General features: G+C 28.1%; 1 protein-coding gene across 3 annotated transcripts in view; it reads right to left on the bottom strand.

Annotated features, from left to right (window-relative positions):
* The window catches only part of LOC107454396 (bone morphogenetic protein receptor type-2), a 108,291-nt gene that overhangs the window by 8,294 nt on the left and 82,090 nt on the right, over positions 1–17,907 (bottom strand). For 2 of the 3 annotated variants that reach the window (XM_043046527.2, XM_016071589.3), the window contains 8 exons: positions 10,333–10,518; positions 9,128–9,292; positions 7,854–8,225; positions 6,057–6,239; positions 4,728–4,897; positions 2,471–2,618; positions 1,092–1,228; positions 231–354 (listed from right to left, as the gene is read on the bottom strand). In XM_043046527.2, the coding sequence (XP_042902461.1) occupies positions 231–354; positions 1,092–1,228; positions 2,471–2,618; positions 4,728–4,897; positions 6,057–6,239; positions 7,854–8,225; positions 9,128–9,292; positions 10,333–10,471 (1,438 nt within the window). In that variant the 5' untranslated portion in view covers positions 10,472–10,518. Of the gene's footprint in view, positions 1–230; positions 355–1,091; positions 1,229–2,470; positions 2,619–4,727; positions 4,898–6,056; positions 6,240–7,853; positions 8,226–9,127; positions 9,293–10,332; positions 10,519–12,347; positions 12,376–17,907 lie in introns of those variants that run through there. The other variant, XM_043046526.2, reaches the window with a different exon arrangement.

Genomic DNA, 17,907 nt, shown 5'->3' with positions numbered 1-17,907 from the left:
TTTAGATTTTATTATTTTTGACAGTGGATTTTTTTTAATTTTCAATTTCCACACACTTTCAAATTTGTTAGTGGTGTTAATTTTATATTTCAGAATACTTTTTATTCAAGTGCAAAAAAAAAGTAGTACTACTCTTCGCTTGAAATATTTTGCAAACAGTTATATTAATATTATTTTATTTCAAATAATCAATCTATTCATATTTTTAATTAAGTAAACTTTATCTGTACCTTTATGCCATTCCCAAAGCACAAGAAGTTCTGAGATTCGTTCTTGAACACATAAAGCAGTCAATCTTGCTTCAGCATCCTGATCCCAGCAGTCCTCAATTGTTTCTTTTAATGATCGTATTGCCTATAAAATTAAGAATAATCAAACTTTACAATATTAGCATTATTCATAAAAAAAAAAAAAAAATATTGTTTTGAGTTTATTTAGGACACTACTTAAGACAAAATCAGAGATGCGTAGTATAAAATCACAATGCATTTAAAGTGACATTCAACAATCAAACGTAAATTTAACATTACATACATCAAGAATTTAAAGTTAGGATATAATGCTAGAAAATTACAAGGAAAAAAAATTGCTAATTTCGAAGTAGAACGTTAAAAATTTATAGACGGTGTAAAATTGTAAATAATTTACCATGCAAGGGAAAAAGAATGTTGATTGGATATAAGGTTGCTTTATTTTAAGCATAATTCTTTAAATTTTCTAAAACAAATATGATAAACTTGGCTTCAAAGTTAAGTAGAATTTTTATTTCAGAAATATTACAAGCGTAAATTTTAAAACTTTGCAAGGGTAACCAACTTGTTCATCAAAATATTATCACTATAAATTAATTTTGAATGTTATGTGTTAGTACAAAGAAAAATTCAAATGCTAAAAAAGTCTTTATTTTAACATTTATATTTAAAGATAATAATAAATTTTTTTTACTTTTATCACTATAAATTGATTAAAATAAGAGTAACTTGATATTTGAAAATGTGCTGATTATTGCTATTACCATTTAAATAGTATTCAAATTTGTAAAGAAAGATTTAATTGCTTTAATAGGTCCAATAAAAAAAAGTTTTTCTTACAGGATTGGTTGTTTTCCATATGTCAGGGAAAAGAGGTCGAGATTTATGCTTGACAACTAAGGTTTGCATTTGCTCCATGGTAGGTTCATTACCAACTTCTGCTTCATATGGCAGTTTATATTGTGGAACTTCTACCCCTAAATAAATGTACAAATTAAAATTTAGAAACAACTTTAGCTCATAATCTGTAAACATATTTTTCCATCTACAAATCTATTTCAAGAAATAGGAAACAAAGTTTTCATTTTCATATAATTAAATAAGAAATAAAAAATAAAATGTCTTAACGGATCTTGATAATCTATCTTACATATCTTGATATTGAACGAATAAGTCAATATATATTAATTTCCTACAATAAATATTCACTGGAATACAAAATTTAGAGATAGTGAACATGAAAAACTCTTCAGCTTCAGAAATATCTTTTAATATCGCAATAAACTTTCTATTATAAACTAGAGCAATAAAATGCAAATAATGCATACTCTTAAACTAAAACAATAATTAAATGAAATATTCGAAATAAAATACAAAATATTTTAACATTTGATAAAGATCAAAACAGACAGAAGTTATTTTCAACAAAAGTAGTTCCTGACCCATGGGCCGCGAGCATCCAGTACTGAGCTGTGGACACTGTTTGAGTGTCTAAGCCAAGAATGTTGTATATTTATATACAGGGTCAGTAAGCAGATTTTTCAAAAGAAAATAAGCACCGTTCTAAGTACTTTTTAAGCACTTAAAAATATTTTTAATAACTTTCCACAAAAAAAAAAATCGTAATTAGGATCTGTGCAGTAGTAATAATTTTTTTTCCTATTGTTTAAAGTTCTTAATTTATAAACATAAAATCAATAAAATTCAAATAGATTTTCAAAAACTTTGCACAATCATAAAAAAATAACCAGTTTCTAAGAAATATTTCAGAGAAAATTGAGAATATCATGCATTGTTTGTAATTTGGAACAACAATCCACACTGAAAAGAAAAAATCGCTTNATTGATATAGTAGTTAGTGGGTATCAACAATTAAAAAAATTTTTTTTTTAAAACAAAATTGGTGGTCCACATAACTAAAAAGGTTGGGGAGCCACTGTCATACAAAAAATATTTTTAGGGGAAATAATCTAGAGACAAGAGAGTTAATTTTATTTAGAAATAAGAACTTATTATTTCAATTCGAAGCAGAATTTAGAGATAGTGAATATAAACAACTTTTGAATCTCCCAGAACACTTTTTTAATGCAATAATTAAAGATCCAATAACACTACTTTAAAATACAATAAAACCTAGTACCAGTCTGATAGCAAGAGGTATTCTCTAAAACAATAACAAAACAAAATATTAAAATTAAAACTGCAAATGAAATATATACCTTGATAAAGATCACTACACCTAGTAGCGATTTCCCACATAACAAGTCCCAACGCATAAACATCAGTCTGCTTCAATGAGGACTCACAATCTCTCAAATTCACTGCTCCTTCTAATATTTCAGGAGCCATGTACCTCAAAGTTCCCACCTATTAATAAAAAGGCAAAATTATCATATTTCATTAACGATTCCAATTAAAGATAACACTGTGATAAAAATTTTTTTTTTTGGTTCTTGTTTTCTATGGAATCAGACTTTTTAATCAAATTTTGGATATTTTTAAATTGCTGATTTCAAATCTGTAATCAATTTTCCTTCCAGGCTAGTTTTTTTTCTTTAAATTTTTGTTAAAATGTACAAGTTTAAAAATGTTATATGCCAAATGTACAAGTTTAAAACGTTATCAAATTGAGCCAGTTTAAAAATCAAGTGCCGCACAAATGTTGACCCAAAAGATTAAAATTACATAAAACCCAAGTCCAGAAATGTCATCATACACAGCTAGAGGGACTTTTCTTATTATGACCTGCTCAGAAGCACACAAAGAAATAGTTCATAATAGGGAAGCACCCCTAGCTGCATATGACATTTCTGTGTGTTACCATACAATTTTAATTTTAATGACAAGTCCTAACTGCCCTAGAAGTTTCTCACTACATTTACATGATCCTGTTGTATATACAGTAGGGAACCGATTATCCGGGAACGATCGGGACCATCGCTATTCCGGATAACTGATTTTTCCGGTTTTCTGAATCGCTACAAAAAGCCGTTTTTTTATAGTTAAACTCAACTAAAAAAAAAATAAATAAATATTTGGAAATAATCTTAAAAAGAAGAAAAAACGATGAAGTAATATTCCAAAATGATGGTAAGGTAAACATCTTTAAAAAAAGAACGAAAAATCCTGAAATCTTATGAGGAAAAAAATTTTTTTTTTTTAAAAATGTCGGGAAAATGTATTGAATTTCGTTCCGTTTTTTTTTTGTTTTCCGGTTTTCTGATTTCCGGATAACGGGTTCTGCACTGTATAACATTTGTAGGCTTGTACGTTTCAACAAAAAATAGATTAAAAATGTCTTAACTTAAGGATTCACTGATTTCAGATTTGAAATCCTCATATTCTAAATCGGTAAGACCAAATATTTGTATATATGCAACAAAAAATATGTTCCCTAGTGTAATTTATATTTAAGTCGTATGTACTAAGCTTTGTAGAACATTATGGGACTGGACATTAATCAGAACACAGCCAAAAGCTTTTTTTCAGACATCAAAACATACAAACAATTGAATTAGTTAGATGCATTTTTTACATTAAACTGTCTAATAATTTACAATTTTAAGACATTAAGTGTTGGTTTTCAAGCAAGCATAAAAAATATTATTGACCAGAAAGCTCTGAAATATAATAAAAAAAGCATATTTTATGCATAAATTATCTGAGTTATAGAAAATTCAAAAGTAAATTAATATAAAAACATTTTTAAAAAAAGGAACTTAAAAAGGACTTTCTGGCTTAAAATTGCAAAGAAATTAATTACATTCACATAAAATAAAAATAATTAATTAGATTAGTTAGTTAAAACTAAATGAAAAATATTTTTAAAAATTTGTATAGGCTGCTTTTAACACATTTCTGTATCAGTCACCATAAGACTATAAGCCTTCAGAAAGGGGTCGTTCAAATATTATAAAATCACTGAAGCCAAGGGGGCAATATTCTGTTTATTTTGATTTATAAGGTGAAAGGAATGAGTAATGCATAAGGTAAGGTTCTTAATTCCCATATGTGAAATTTTTCTAAATGCAAGAAAGAAAAAAAAAACATAGAAAAAATAGGAAATTAAATTCAAATTTGGGAAAAAAAAATAATTGGAAAAAATTTCTCCTAAAAGTTTTACAATTTTGTTAAATTATTTAAAAATTAACATTTTGCTTACTTATTTTATTTAAATTTAATCTTAAAATTCATAAAATTCCATTACTACATTACATCAAAAGTACAAACATGATGGATTTGATTTTTTTTCTACTTAAGCATGAAAAATGGTTCATACTTGCTTTTTTATTTTTTTGACTGACATGGGGGAGGCAGAGCACAATATTAACAAAAACGGATTTAAACGCTCCTAAAATGTAAATTGTGATTTTTGGAAAAGTTCAAGGTGAAATCCTCTCTTCAGATTAAAAACAAATAGATTTTTTTTTATTATATTAAAAAAAAAAAGTTTATATGAATTATATAAATGATTACGTCAGCTAAGGAGGTCTCTTCAGCTTTTACTTCTACTCCATTATGAATGTAAGTTGAACCAGTGATTTGAATGGCAAATCCAAAATCGCACAACATACAAGTACCATCTGACTTCACCAAAATATTTCTCGATGTGAGATCACGATGCACAATGCAAGGTTTGCGTTTATCTGAAAAGTATTCATAAAACATCAGAAACACAAATAGCAATTTTAAATATGCATGTTTGTAACAAAGTAACATTTAGTCTACATAATGCCATGAGTCACTCTTAAAAAATATTGCACACATAAAAACAATTAGCTAATATAAAAGCAATACAGAAATTGAAATTTAAAAAAAAAACAAGTCCTATTTTTGAAAATGAGTATTTGGTTCTGCTAAAAGAAGCTCAATTATTTAGGGTTCCAAAGCCAAAACAAATTGGGAACCGTTGGCAAAAAGTATACCTTATCCATTTGGATTATTCTAAATGTTTTGAACTAATTTTCAAACGGGAAATAAAATTAATTATGTACAACTTACAGTTTTGAAAATTATGGTAATTATTTGTAATGATATTAATTACTAAATGCACATTTAGTAATTAATATGATTTAAATTTAATATATTAATGACTAAAAGTACAGACAAAAACAAAAGAATCTAACTCCTCAATTTTTATCTAATTTAACAATTTGCACTTATGCAATAAAAAAACTTTTAGGTTATTAAGTTAAATGCTGTTTGTTGGCAAGAAAACTATTGTTTAGAAAAAAATGCTATTAAAAATATTGTAAATTATCTGTGTTTTTGCCACATCGATGTGTAAAGTACGCTTTGCTATTAGAGTTTTCTTAGAAAAAATTTCTAAAATGACAAAGAAAAATTTTTTGTACAATGTAATGAAAATAACTTAGGAAAAAGTTAAAATTGATGTTCACCTTAACAGCCTAATTCATATATTAAATCTGTTTGAAGGTTCTTTGCAATCCTATTTTGGACAGGATTAAATATATGAATGCATTGTTTATTTGTTAAGTGACTTATTTGTTTTAGTATTAATTATAGTATTTAAGTGATTTATTTGAAGTCTATCCTTTTGTTTAAAAAAAATTGCACCAAGAGTCTTCAAAGGGTTAATTGACGGGTTAAACATATAAATGCATTGTTAATTTGTTAAGTGATTTACTTGTTTTAGCATTAATTATAGTATTTAAGTGATTTACTTGAAGCCTAACATTTTGTTTAAAAAATAATTGGAAAAAAGAGTCTTTAAAGGGTTAAACCAAGCTAATATGATACAAAGTACATATTTGAGAACAAAAAGAGCAATATTATCACAAGTACCTCCTTTCTTTATCTCAGAATGTAAGTGAGCTAATCCACAGGCTACAGATTCTATCATTCTGCGCAAATGATTCCAATCTATTGTATTTTCTTTTAAATAATCTTTTAAACAACCATGAGGAGAAAATGATACCACAAGTAAGAATTCTGTCCTACCATCTTCATCCTTCTGCTCTTTGGAACCTTAAATAAGAAAAATATTATTTTAATTTTAAAAATTAACCAACAAACTATTAAGAAATTAATTATCCTATGAAGTGAAAACATATAGTAGAAAATGAATTAACTTCCTTTGCTTCAAAATTTAAATGAAAGAAAGGGCAAGTGAAAACATATAGTAGAAAATGAATTAACTTCCTTTGCTTCAAAATTTAAATGAAAGAAAGGGCAACATTGTTTTAAGTTGTCAAACATGATGTTCCAAGTCAAAATAGCACCCAGTGATTGATGCGTTAGAAATAGCTCTTGTTGGCAACTGTGCCTTTTTTATTTCTAGGCAGCGGTTTACGTTCTTCAAGTGAGGGTTAAAACATGTAGATCTTCCTTCCATTTCAATTAAGAAGCATGAATGAATTTATTTTTTAACTTTTAAGAAACAAATAGTTTAATATAAGTTAATTAACAAACAAAAATTCAAAAATAAATTATAAGAATAGTCCACATAAGATAAGTAAATTTTAAATAATGTTCATTTAAACATATAACAAGTTCAAATGATAAAAGTTTAAAAGAATATCTGTATCTGATCTACAACTTTTTGTTAAGATATTTTTGTTTCCCAAAGAGACTTATTTTGTTTTCATGAAGTTAAGTTGAATGAAACTTGAATAAATAATTTATTGAAGTGTATATCCTGGAGTATAAGTCTATAAATAATTTAGTGTATATCCTGGAGTATAAGTTTATAAATAATTTATTGAAAGTGTATATCCTGGAGTATAAGTCTATAAATAATTTATTGAAGTGTATATCCTGGAGTATAAGTCGATCTCCTACTTCTGATTACAAATTTATGCTAATTTCTGGCATGTTGGGTGCATGAGTCGACACAGATGCCCCTATTGAATCCGACGAAGATGGCATTCTGGAATCTTTAATTTTGTAGATTTATGATATGCTTTAAAAGTTTTTATTGTGTTATATTTTTTGAAATACTGAATAAGTTATCTTAACTTCTCTTATTCTTAATTTTCTGTTTGAAACATAATTTAAATAACTTTTTCTAAAAAAAAAAAAAAAACTTTATATATAAAGAAAATATGAGTGAAACTGTAAAAATAATTGTAAATTACAGATTCTAAATAATTTTGGAAAGGGGTAAATCAATACAGACTTATTCATATCTATCTCATCGCTTACAATGTATTGATGTACACAATCAATGATTTTCAGATTTTTTTAACGGTATATAAGTTGACCCCATGATAAAGAGGATTAAAGACTACTTATACACCAGGATATACAGCAATAACATTTTTATTCATTAAAAAAATTATAACTAAAAGCATTCTATTATCTACTATCTAATCCATTTCTTTATGCCTACTTTTTAGATAAATACGATTAGAAACAGAATTATGTGGGTTAAGAATAGTGCAGAGACAACAATGAAAGTACACATAAGTTAACCCCCCCCCCAATTTATTTCACATGAAAATAAAACAATTTATTCCCTGTTAAAATTATTAGACCTGAAAAATATGGGCAGGCTGTAATATAATGTTAAATACAAATTTCTAATGGAGTTTAATGGTGTTTTAGATAAGAAAAACATATTAATGTAACAATGAGATTTACCTATAAATTTTGGTATTGAGGAATGTTCAATGAATGGAAGAACATAAATGGCTCGTTCGCTCAAAAAGTGCTGTTGGTTTTGATGGGTAAATCTTTTTACAGCAACACTTTGGTCATTCAAGCATGCCCTATACACAGCTCCGTATCTACCTCTGGAACACAATTCTTGAATTTTTAGAGTATCCAGGTCAAAATTGGGTGAAGATGGTGGAGGAGCTTCCATAAGGTGTAAAGATTCATTGCTACGCTTGGGAACTGTACAAGCAAACCGATACCACAAGAAAACAATGAAGGAAAAAAAGCTGGCAAAGACAACTGCTATGATAATAAAGATATACCAGGAATGAGACAGAGGTCCCACATATGTTGGATCTGAAAAATAAGACATTTTCAATTAAATATTAAATATCCAAAATAATATAGCATTTATTAAGGTTGGAAAATAATTTAAACAAGGCAGGAAATTTCAGTGATGCAGCCAGTCTGAAATTTATTTTCAATTCCGGTCACTATTTAAAATTCAGGAACAAAATTAACAATTATTGTAAGGCAATTCCATTAAACAAAGGGCAATATATATATATATAAGGTGTAAAGATTCATTAATATATATATATATATATATACACACACAATTAATAGCATCCCTCCATTTGCAAGTTTTTTAGTTTTTCATTACTTATTTTAGAATTTTACCTATTTTCAAGTATTTTGTAATAATTACCAAAAAAAAAGCGTTTGTTGTAGTTTATAAAACTTATCTTAGCAATTAGATGACCTTATTTTAAATACATCTGTTCATGTTGTTTTTAGACCAGCTGCAGGACTATGTATATAATCAGAAAACCCAAAACAAGGGGTCCTTGTTTCCAATCTTCCCTCTCAAGTCCCAGGCAGGAGAATAGATGATCGGGTTTGGAATACTAGGTATAGCATTTTCCACAGATTGGGAAGATCTTTTTAACTAGGTAAAATCTTAGACACTTTAAGTGCCCACTTGAGAGTCTTCATAGGGCAGTCTAAAGGGCGTGGCCATCCTTAAAATTCAAAGTCCCTCCGGGTTACCAGTCATGTGCAGAAAGAGACTACAATGACGTTGCAACAGCTAATTCTTGAACAAATATCCAGAAAGGTTAGCATACCAGAAGTTGAAATTATTCCAGTTCCTTTCTTGGCTAAGGCCTCAGCAGCCTCATTTCCCAGAACACCAATCTGTTTATCATTTATACACATAAATTTTCAGAATTATGAGTTTCATAAGAAATAAAATTTACCATGTTCTGCAGGAGAATCAGAAGAATTGTTATTATCTGTAAAGTTAGAGTTGCAGAAGTTACCATCACAACAACAAAATCTAGTTTTAGGCTGTGCTCTATTAGACTTGCTATCAGGAATGCATTCATTTTGATGACATTTCTGGTTTCCGTCATTCCAACAACCTGTAAATAAATCAATTTAAGAATGCTTTCAATGTTGTTACATACTTACAAGAGTAATTATACTAACAAATTTCTGATGAAACAGAGAAGAATGTGCTAAATACCAAGAAGCAAATGCATAGATAATTTGTCAACAAGAAAAAGAAAAATCATAGCAGAGCATCATAAAATATCCAATATGCATGCCAATAGAGAAAGGGAAAATAATTTTAAATATAAATTAAAAACAATTTTGACACAAAATATTAATCAAGGTTGCCACTCAAATCTGGGAAAAAAATTACCCGTGTTTTCCCTGTACATATTATACACAATATATTAAGGGGAAAAAGCAATTACTGTGCTCTTGTGTGAGCTATACTGGGCTAAGTATATTTATTAGTTATAATTGCTGAGTAAATAGCTGAGCATACTTAAATAATGTTATAGTGTATGAAATAGTTTAGTAAAACTGAAATAATATGGTTAAATATCCCATAGATTACGCTTTGAGGGGTCACCATTTTTTAAAAGATCGAAATAAGAAACAAAATTTCCCTGTTTTTTTCCAGTTTGTAGGGAAAAAATCAAAATTCCCTGCATTTTCCCTGTTATTTTATGTGATTTTTAAATTCCCTGTATTTTCCAGGTTTTCCATGTTCTCCCTGTGGAGTGGCAACCCTGTTATGGCATCCTCATAGCAAATAAGCACTTTAAATTGCAATAAGTTTCAGCGAAGTTAGAAGTTCAAAAAAGAAAGGGGGAAAAAAAGGTTGAATTTATAAAGAAAATGGACTTTTCAGCACATTAAATTTCAGTTCGGCAGTTGTAATCCTGGGTATTGCAGAAAATTAGTATTTTTTACACCTCTATGTAATTTTAATTTTCTAAGTCATATAGTTCAAAAATTTACTAACTATCAATGAAATACTTCAACACTTAAATAAACTTAAAAAGTTAATTAATAAAAATGGAGCTTTTTATAGGAAAAAGAGTTTTTAATAAATAAAAAAAGTGAGTTTGATTATAACAAAGATGTAGTAATCAACAAAAATAGTTACCTTGACTGACAATTTTAATGGTTTTGTTCCGAGAATCTTCTTGCCAAAGTATGTAACAGGAATCAGTGGGTTTAGCACAACGAACAGTACTGTTATCATCTAAAAGGCTGCCAACTGTCACATTTATCTGTTTTATCATGGGAGTTTTGAGGTAGTGACATAAAGGGTGTGTTTCATCATGAGATTCTGAAATAAAATACAACGAATTATATATTTTTAATTAGTTAAAGTAATATATATAGTTACATGCCTAGAACTATAAAAAAAAATATTAATACGTATTTATGTTAGTTTAAGAACTAATTGCTTCTAAGGTCATTTACCTCTTGACCAAACTCAATCAATGTGGTAATGGGGAAAATTTTTTATTAATTGTCTTTATTTAATTTTTAAACATAAATTGCCTTACATTTGCTTTAGTAGGCAATATCTTTTGAAACATGGAAATTATAAGGTTGTATGATAGTTATTAGAATAAGATTATAGTATTAGTTAAAACATTAGCATTAGGCTATTATTAGAATGGGAGAAATATAACTGGCGTTATTCTAGAATTTAAATGGATTTTTTTTAAAAAACAAAATTGCGTTATTAGAATTCAGCCTTGCTTGATAGGTAGTCTGGTATCTAGAGTTTAGACAGTTTCTTTCTAAAGTTTTGACAAGACAATTTCTTTTTAAAGTTTTGAGTTTTTTTAATATTTTATTTACACATTTAGTGTTAAGAAAAACTGTAAGCACCATAAAAATAATTTGAAATTGAATTTTAAAAACCTAACAGACAAACGAACATTCTCTATCTAATGCCACTATCAGCGGAATTTTGTTGCTATACATGTTTGAGAATTTTTTTTTTAGAAGGTCTAAAAATTATCAAATGCCATGTCTACCAAACTAACAATGCAAAACTTTTATTTTCTACCCTATTTTCAAAAAGGGTTCGCTGCCAATTCAATTGACATTCTAAAATCAAAAGTGAATTTTAAAAAAATCAAGAAAGCAAAATTAAAAATTTATAACAAAATCCAAGATGGCTAGGAAAGAGGCCTCATAAGAGCTTAATACATGTGAATGAGAAGTTTTTTTTTTTATAGTATGTTAAAGACGTGCGTTATTTTAAAAAGATAAATAACTAATAAGGCATGTTTATAATCGACAACAAACACATTAAAATAAAAATTATGGTTTTTATGATTTCGGACAAAATAACCGAATTTTCAATTTACAATATTTTTTTAAAAAATTTATTTGAGAGCTCTCTTTTTCTCGAATAATTTTGAAGTAGATTAATCTTTACATTGTGGAATTATCACTTTAGTTAGACTGGAAAGGAAATAAATAATTTTGTTGCTACTACTAATTCACAAGTTTTTTTTTCTGGCATGTTTTAGCCTCATAACCACATTAAAGACATACTATAATTTATAAACAAGATGGTCAAAATAAATAAATTTATAAAAATATACCGTGAAATCAAAGGATTCAGAACAATTTGCATTTCTCATAATTTAACTTTTAAAATTATTAGTTTCAGAATATAAGGGAATGATGACATAGAAAATTATAAAAAATATTCAAAGTTTGTTTTCATTATTACAATGTCATCTTTAAAGCAGCTTTAGAACTATTGAGAAACTACTGCAACTATTATTACTAACTAGAGCTTTCAGCAGATCCAGATCCTATGTTTGTTTACCTCTAAATTTGAAACACAATTGTGTCATAAAAGGGTTTTATTATTCTGATACATTTTTAACGCATTTTAATTTTTATGGAAAAAAAAATTAATATTTAACCTTCAAAATTATATGCAATGTGTAATTTAGGTTTTCAACACGGTTTTTGATGTGACAGTTTGAACAGACAAAAAGAGGTGCATGTCAAAAACTTGCCAAACCTGATACACATTTAAAAAAAAAAGTGTTCATTGTAGGCTTAAAAAATATATCCCAATTTAAAATATTTTTATCCTATTATAGTTATGAATGACACATTAAACTAAAATAAATTACAAACCAACTCCCTTCATATCCGTTAATTTTCTTCTTCTGTTGTTTGCCCAAAAGTCTAAAATATTAGTTGAAGTATAAATTAAATCTAAGTTCCTTCCAGCACAGATAAAATTTAAGTTTTTTTTGTTCTTTTTGTTTTAGTTACTTTAAATGTGATGACGAAGTTGGCAGCGTCTCCACTAAGCAAGAAAGAAGCAGCAATTTGTTATAATTTTAAAAATTAAGTCATTTAGTGACTTATTTACCACATTATTAGTAATCAGAAACCACATTAATCATCAAGATATATACTTATAAAATCCAAAATTAATTTCACACATATTTATGACATAGGACTTGGTAATAGAGTTAGAAAAGAAATGAAAAGACACAACTGTTTGTTTTCATAATTAATTATCTAAACTAGGCTTAACTTATTACAATGAAGGTTACTCATATGGACGGAGTCTCCAATGAAATCATGAATGAATGAAAATAATCCCAACAGCCCACTCGAACTTCCTGCGTGTGTAAGTTAAGTAACTGAAGTGTGCATTCATTTAACTTCCGAGATAAAAAATTTCATTCTAAAAAAGCGCGGGAAGTGGAGTCAAAGGAAAAAATATTGCGGATACAGAATGGAGACAAGATGACTAGAAATACGAAATTGCATGAATGAAAATTCCTTCGTCATTTTGCGAGGGGCAATAAATATAACTTCCTTCCTCGCCGTATCGTAAGATAAAACGCCTACAACATATGACTGAGAATTACAATTATAGTAATTTATAGATTTGTTTGCAAAATACGTATCTGTATTATGTTACAAATTGTAATGAAGTAATAAAAAAAATTCTTGTGATGCTGAGTTTAGTAGTTAGGCAAGTCTATGCAGGACAGACAGTAAGACCGAACCGAGAATGATTATTGATACAATAATTCGATAAAAGAATTCATAAAGTATTTTCAAATTTCCTGAGCTCGATGTTTACTTGTTATTTTTAAGGTTTTGTTGCAGAATTGAAATCTGTATAAGGTTACAAATTGTAAATTTGATATAAAACTATCTTGCAATGCTGAGTTCAGTAGTTAAGCGAGTGCGTGTAGGACGGTAGGACCAAACACAAAACGATTAATACAATAATTCACTATAAGTATTAACAAAGAAATCCCAACTTTTTGAGCTCGATGTTTTACTTCCTCATTTTCATAATTACAGGCCCAGTAATTTAAAGGCTTCTTTGCAAAATACAAATTTGTAGTATGCCAATAATTGTAAATAATACTTAAGCAATGCCGAGCTCTGTAGTTAAAAGTATGTTGTAAGTGTATGCAGAGCAGAACCCATAACGATTTATACTAGAAACTAAGGTAAACAACGTTAAAGAGCACAAAAATATTTGTGCTCTTTAACGTTGTTTGCCTTAGTTTGTATTTTAGCACAAGGTCGCCCACTTGTGTATTTATGATTTATACTAGAGTTAATTCACTAGGAGTGTTGAAATGACAATTTGAAGCTAGGTACTAACTGTTTAATTTTTATAACTTTCTTGATCTTCATAATTTTACAATAGGAATATTTTAGTTTATCCAATTATAGTCATTGGAGAAATAAGATAATTTTTGTCGAGTGGGCTATGGCCTCTTAGTTATATTTAGTAAATACATAAAGATTTAGTTCTTTCAGTTATTTTAATTTTATTATTGATATTTTTCTTATTTATATAATACTGTAGAAACCGCTGACTTTGGTCGTTGTTTGACAAAAAAATAAGATCCTATGGATATATGGCACAATTTTTCTTTCTTTCTTTTTTTTTTTTTAAGTCTTCATGCTCAGACTGGGCTTTATTAAGGAAAACGTATAAGATTCATCAATGGTGAACCCCAAATCAATCGTAGAAAATAGTCATTTAAGTGTCGTTCTGGTACGACGTTAACAACCAAATAAAACAAAAAGTGATCCCTAGTTTATCTCCGACATAATCCTGTCATAATACTGCTCAAGATGTTAAATAGGAAATTTAATTGAATTACCAACTATGATTTAAAACACTGTGTTATGATATATTCCTTATTTTCAACAAGTCACCAAGGGCACCACCACTAACAAAACGCAACAATATTTCGAGAATAAATAATCTCGTTTAAAAATAGTCATAATTACTCTTCAGTTTATCAGAACATTTACACTTCTGCTTTATATCTGGCACATCACAGTGCATTTGGAAGGTCGCCGCAGTTTGTCGCCTCGAATGAATAATGCTCTCTCTAAACGAAAGACACAACAGAGGTCGAAACAGAAAGATACACACACGAAGGAAGTTTTTCCTATAGAATAAATAGTGAAACACAGAAAAGACGAAATTAGTAAAAAAAAAAAATAAAATTANCAAATAAAAAAAAAAAAAAAAAAATTATAGAAAGATACACACACGAAGGAAATTTTTCCTATAGAATAAATAAATAGTGAAACACAGAAAAGACGAAATTAGTAAAAAAAAAAAATCTTCTGAGAAACGAAGCTGCGAATTGTGTCTCACGCTTCAGCACTAAGAGAATAGTTTACCACTTTCTTTACCAATTTTTTTTTGTGTGGAAAAAAACGAGAAAAAAAAATTAAAATATTTTTTTATTTCAATAATATATACAAGGAACTAAAACAAAACATGATACGCGATTTTTAAGTTGCAATTTTAATTTTTTTTTTTATAAGTAAAAAACATTTAATTTACCATCAGTTTACTATCTCGAGTTACGCCGGGTAAAAGAAAAAAGTTAAATATTAGTCTTTGTATGATAGTTTTTAAAAAAAGGGACAACACAAAGTAATACTTTCCAAACGCCAGTGAAGGAATACGCCATTTTCTTTCGTCTCTCATGTAAATTCAGCATCCATCCTATACACCCGTGTTCCCCAATCCCCGGATCAAATAGTACAGGGCCGCCCATTTCATTGAAACTAAATTTAAATTCCTAGGTTTATACCCCAAATTATATCTGTGCTCCATTAAAATTTTATTTACTGAAAAAAAGGGGCCCTCGAAGGTAGTGACATAAATTTTTTTAATGCTTGTAATGTGTCATTGTCTCCGATTACCCCCAGATGGAACCGTCTCATTGCAAAGAAATAAGCTCAGGGTTCTCATTGATTTAACGTTCTAGTACAGGGATGGCGAACCAATGGCACGCGACACAATATTTTGGGCACTCCACCGATCACAATTGTTGTTACACTATGAATTGTTATTAAACAAATGGTATTACGCTATGAAGCATATGTAACAATTAAATTAAAATTCACAAAAAACAAACAAAATAATAAACAATTATTAATAAAAAAATTAAAAATTAATGCTAAAAAACAATTATTAACCGTAAAAAACAAGCTAACAATAAATAGCTAGCAAAAAAAAAAAAAAAAAAAAAAAAAAAAAAAAAAAAAAAAAAANAAAAAAAAAAAAAAAAAAAAAAAAAAAAAAAAAAAAAAAAAAAAAAAAAAAAAATCAACAGTACTGTTTAAACTAACATTTTACAACCTAATATAAGTTATTGGTCATCTAATCTGCAACAACAGAAGTCACACTGATGTTACTTTAAGTTGAATTACTTGTATAACTGAGACATTGCAAAATGTATTTTTTTTTCAATGTAAGTATAGAGTTTTGAGTTGATAGTATTTAGTATTATTCTTTTCCCAATAATCACGAAGTCACTATGACCTCATTAAGCAATTTTTTAGAGAAAATGGCACGTTGGTGTATAAAGGTTCGCCACCCCTGTTCTAGTAAGTTAAAATGTTAAATCACTTTATATTTATTTTTTGGTGTAACTTTTTTTTTATTTTGAAGTTAAATACAATTAAATTAAAATTAATAAATCAAAATAATCTAAAATATAAATAATCAACGCCCTCCCCCCTCAGAGGGCAGCGGTAAAAATATCAAACGTTGACAGGTCCGCGGTGATAAAAAGGTTGGGGAACACTGGTATATACGATGTGCATAAATTAGGTTAAAAAAAATCATGCCAAATGGGTGATTTTTTAAAAAATTTTTTAATGTCTATTAGAATATTTAAATATTCGTCCTTTCTAAATCTAAAATAATTCTTTACGGCGAGATGATTGAGAGGGTTTCTCCAAACGATTAAAAACTTATGTTTTCAATCGTGATTTAAATAGTTGGTTTCAACCATTTATTTTAAATTGTTGTTCCCGTTATTAAAAGCGAAATAAATCTGAAACATATCAATCGAAACTGAATAATGCTTTCTCTAAGCGAAAGACACAACAACGGTCGAAATAGAATGATAATTTCGTATAGAAAAGTGAAACACAGAAGAAACGAAATTCGTCAACTATCTTGAGAGAAACCAAGCAGCACATTGTCTCACGCTTTGGCACAAAGAGAATAGTTAAAAAGCGCGATCCATTCACTATCAAGAATTGTCAACTTTCACAAAATATATTAACGGTTAGAGAGAAAAAAAAAGTATATGGATCTGTGAGTGTTGACTCTTAAGATGAATCACAATACAAAATCATCTTACATTGTTATAGACTTCACAAAACAAATTTTACATACAATGCGACGTATTATCCTAAGATGAGTAACGAAGTTTTAGGATGATAATCATCCTTTCTAAGGCTTCAAATATTTTTTTGCAATTAAATTTTTTGTTAATTATGAAAATTTCGAACTTTCACGTAACATTATCGTTCAAGTACGTAAGATATGCACAAAATCTCTCTAGAATTTCAATTCCCGTACCATCTGGTACGTTTTGAAAATTTTCGCGCATTATTTGAGTGTAAATTCGATATATAAAAAATTATTTTTTTAACTATTTAAATTAGAAAGATTCGATTGTTTATTTACACTCGAAATTTTTTTTATGTATGGCAGATTATCATATGGCAGATTTTTCGAAGGTTCTGTCGTCCCAAATAAAGCTTTTTGAGCAATGTACAGGGATGAGAGTAGTCAGAAAGTAAAAAAGAGGAAATCCAAGAATATATATATATATATAAATAAACAAAAATTTGACAAAAAAAAGCGCGATTTTTAAACTTGTAAACCATGTGATTATAAATCCCGATATGAGGCTTTTAAATCACGTGAATATGAAACTCTACATCGAATTTAAAAAATGCGAAAATACAAATCATGATGCGTAATTTTTATATCAAGATGCATAATTTTAAAATCGCGCGATATTACAAGAGCAAAAACGAATCACGACATTGGATTTTAAACTCGCGTAGCTACATAGGGTTTTAAAAGATCGTAAATACAAATCGCGATATTGGTTTTTTAAATCTCGTAAATAAGAATCGCAATGTACAATATTTAAATGGCCTGAATAAGAATCGCAACGTTCAACTTTTAAATTAGGTAAATACGAAAATCGATGTTTGATAATAAAATCACGATTTTAAAAATGCAAAAATACAAAACACGATATTAGATTTTTAAATCTCGTAAATACGAGTCATAATGTACGATATTTAAAAAGCGTAAATAAGAATTGCAATGCGCAACTTTTAAATCAGGTAAATACGAAAATCGATGATTGATATTAAA

This window comes from Parasteatoda tepidariorum, chromosome 3, assembly GCF_043381705.1.
Source record: "Parasteatoda tepidariorum isolate YZ-2023 chromosome 3, CAS_Ptep_4.0, whole genome shotgun sequence".
Classification (NCBI taxonomy): Eukaryota; Metazoa; Arthropoda; class Arachnida; order Araneae; family Theridiidae; genus Parasteatoda; species Parasteatoda tepidariorum.
Note: the sequence above shows the minus strand (reverse complement) of the source record. Positions and strands in the feature narration are given on the sequence as shown.